Here is a 3258-nt window from a genome sequence, read left to right as displayed (position 1 = left end):
ACACAGTTTGCATGTAAATTGCGAGATGAATCTTTTGAGCCTAATTAATTACACCATGATTTGACAATATGATGCTTACAGTAAATATTTGCTAATGACAGATTAATTAGGCTTAATAAATTCATCTCATAATTTATAGTCAGAATCTGTAATTTATTCTGTTATTAGTATATGTTTAATACCTTAAATGTGTGTCCGTATACTTTAAAGTTTTTACACCCTAGGCGATGAAAGAAAGTTGCACGCATAACACCAGCAAACAGTTTTGTATGTTGTGCAAGTTTGGGTACGTACATAAACTAGGTATAGGGGCAGGAGAATCAGCTTACATGAAATATGCTTACAATTCTTTAATCTGTGTTCAGGACGATGGGATCAGATTCCAAAAGAAATGAAGCATTTCCATTCAAAAAAAAAAAAGAAGAGAGAAATGAAGCATTTGAGGTTTCCTTTCGAGATAGCAATGCAGTGATCACCAAAAGTCAGTAGTGATCACCAACCAAATTTGAGCCGAATTCGTTTACGAACAACGAAATTTGCCAAACTAAACAGCATTATTCGTATGGAGCACGGTTTGTCTGCTTCCACTTGCCGGCCACCTCGTCGAGCTCGCGGTGCGACGCCCCGCCTGGTGACCGCGCCCTCGCCGCCGCCGCCTGCATCTCCCTCGCCCGGCGACGCGCAGCGCTCCCCTTCTCGCCTGGATCCATGAGCTCCTCCACCGCCGCCGCGACCTCCTCTCGTGTCACCACCCCGTCGACGCCGCCGCGCGCCGCCGCCGGGCGTAGCGCAACCCCGGCCACCTCCGTCAGGATGACCGCGTTCACCTTCTGCTCCGCGTACAGCGGCCACGGCACCATCGGCACGCCGGCGGACACGCTCTCCAGCGCCGAGTTCCACCCGCAGTGCGACACGAACGCCGCCGTCGCCGGGTGCGACAGCACGCGCACCTGCGGCGCCCACGACGCGACGGCGAGGCCCCGGCCGCTCGTCCTCTCCAAGAACCCGTCGGGAAGCCACGCCAGCGGGTCATCGTCATGGCCGCCGCCGTCGCGGTCTTCCTCGTCGTCGTTGCGGTGGTCCGTTGCGAAGTCGTAGGACTCGCCGTCGTGGCTCGGCATGCGCACGACCCAGAGGAATCCGTGGCCGCTCATCTCCAGCCCGGCGGCGAGCTCGCGCGTCTGCTCAACGGACAGCATGCCGGCGCTCCCGAAGGAGACGAACACTACCGACCCTGCCGGCTGGCGATCCAGCCACTCCAAGCACGCCAACTCGCCGGCCTCGTCGGAGCATGGCCGGACGAACGGCCCCACCGGGTACACCGGCGGGAACGCGCCTTGCTCCGCCGCCGTCTTGAATTCTTCCACGATGGTTGACTCCATCTCGGCGAAGCTGTTCACCAAGAATCCATCTGCTCGCCGGTATCGCCGCACCTCTTCGAGGAGCTGCCAAAACACGGGGTTGGACCTGTCGAGGTATCCGTCCGGCATGTCGGCGACGCGGATCGTCACGTCCCCAGCGAGACGGAGGGGGTCCGGGAGGTCACGGTACTCGCCGGGGGCCGCGCCGTCGTGGACCTCGACGAAGCGGCGCATGAATGCCAACGACGCAGTATTAGAGGGGACGAAGACGTAGCCGGGGACGCCGAGCTCCACGGCGAGGTCGAGCACCACGCCGCAGAAGAAGTCCGACACTAGCGCCGCGACGCCGCCGCCGATGGAGCGCAGAAACTGCCGGAGGTTCGGCAGCGAGCGGCGGACGAGCTCGAAGATCAGGGTACCGAAGTTGGCGTCGGCGGGGACGTCGTCGAGCGTGACCTCCGGGAGGGTGACGGCGGCGACGGAGGACGCCGGGAGGGACGCGAGCACCGCGGCGGAGTGCGCGTCCAGGGACGCGGCGAGGCCGGAGAACGTGACGAGCGTGGCGGCGCAGCCGTGGAACGCGACGAGGCGCCGCGCCAGCTCGGCCATGGGCATGACGTGGCCGGCGCATGGGCTGGCTACGAGGACGACGTGCGGCGACGGCCGAGGTGACGGATCCATGGAGCACGGAGCTCGGAGCTCGCGGTGTGTGTGACTGTGATGCATGGAGGGAGAGATTAAGGGTGTGTTTGGTTGCATGCATGAAACCTGGCTCGCACGCGTGGATGCAGTAGGTCGCTGTTTGGTTGCCTGCAGCTCGCTCCCAGCCTGGTCGAGCGGATGCAAAAAATCCCCCACAGCCAGGCTGAGCAGAAACGCTCAAGTTGAGCTTCGCTGCTCGGCCAGGCCCGCACGATGCAACGCGCTGCATCCGCGCATGCAGCGCCCCGCACCCGCGTGTGCAAGGGCAAGCGATGGGGTCACCACTCCGCCCCTTGCTCCTCCTCATTTTCCCCCAGCAATCGACATGGCGAAGACGAGCTCTGCTAGAGGGAGTGGCGCCCGACGAATCCAACTTGCTGCTGCATCCCCCTCCTCTTCCCACCGTCTCCCACCTTCAATATCCGGCCACCGCCTTGCCCACACGTCCCCGCTGATGGTGTGAGCACTGCCAGATCCAACTAGTGGTGAGGCGGCAAAAAGCTTGACGGTGACGAGCTCAGCGGAGGTCGCGGCGACGAGGACGGCGGATCCACCTTGCTGCCGCATCCCTCCTCTTCCCATCGTATCCCATCTTCAATCGTCGGCCACCGTCGTATCCCACCTTCTTCTGTGCCGGTCAGATCTGGAGCAGAGGAGCGGCAAGCGGCGGATGGAGAGGAGCGCAGGAAGATGGGTGGAGGAACGGCGAGCGGCGGGCAGGTGGGCATGCATGCGGCTGCGGGCGGACGGGAGTTGATGACGACGAAGCGACGGCTGCAACGCCGATCCCCTTCCTTTCTCTCTTTCGTTTCTTTTTTCTCCCCGGGTTTTCTGTTTTCTTTTTCTTTCGTTTCTCACTAGCAAGTACTCCAGCAACAGAGAAGTCAATGTATGCAGAATTACTACTAATAGATTAATTAGTTCCACCGGTTCATCTAGCTTAAAGAAAACCTAGCATAGTGGCATGCACAGATTGCGCGCTAGCATCATTATATTTTCTCTCATATAATAGCATATATGTTTTCTTATTATATTATTCAAATATATTAAAATAACATCATAATTTTAAATTTTACAATAACTTTACGAAACTACAAATGTGTAATATTCATATGGTATTTTATATACGTGTTAGTTATTAATTATTTTTAATATCGAGTTTTAGTTATTTGTAAATTATATATATTCCTACTCT

General features: G+C 57.2%; 1 protein-coding gene across 1 annotated transcript; it reads right to left on the bottom strand.

Moving 5' to 3' along the window:
* Positions 1-306: 306 nt before the first annotated feature.
* On the bottom strand, positions 307-3055 carry LOC107275662 (hydroquinone glucosyltransferase). Its single transcript, XM_015768882.2, has one exon. The coding sequence runs from the start codon at positions 2118-2120 to the stop codon at positions 555-557; it is 1566 nt and encodes a 521-aa protein (XP_015624368.2). The 5' UTR covers positions 2121-3055; the 3' UTR covers positions 307-554.
* Between the last annotated feature and the right edge of the window lie 203 nt (positions 3056-3258).

The sequence above is a fragment of the Oryza sativa genome, chromosome 2 (genome assembly GCF_034140825.1).
Source record: "Oryza sativa Japonica Group chromosome 2, ASM3414082v1".
In the NCBI taxonomy this organism is placed as follows: domain Eukaryota; kingdom Viridiplantae; phylum Streptophyta; class Magnoliopsida; order Poales; family Poaceae; genus Oryza; species Oryza sativa.
The sequence above is the reverse complement of the archived record's forward strand: the minus strand, read 5'-3'. Positions and strand labels throughout refer to the sequence as shown.

Excerpts from the sequence above, each read along its gene's own strand:
- LOC107275662 (XM_015768882.2), bottom strand. The coding sequence starts at position 2,120 with ATGCAACCAAACACACCCTTAATCTCTCCCTCCATGCATCACAGTCAC.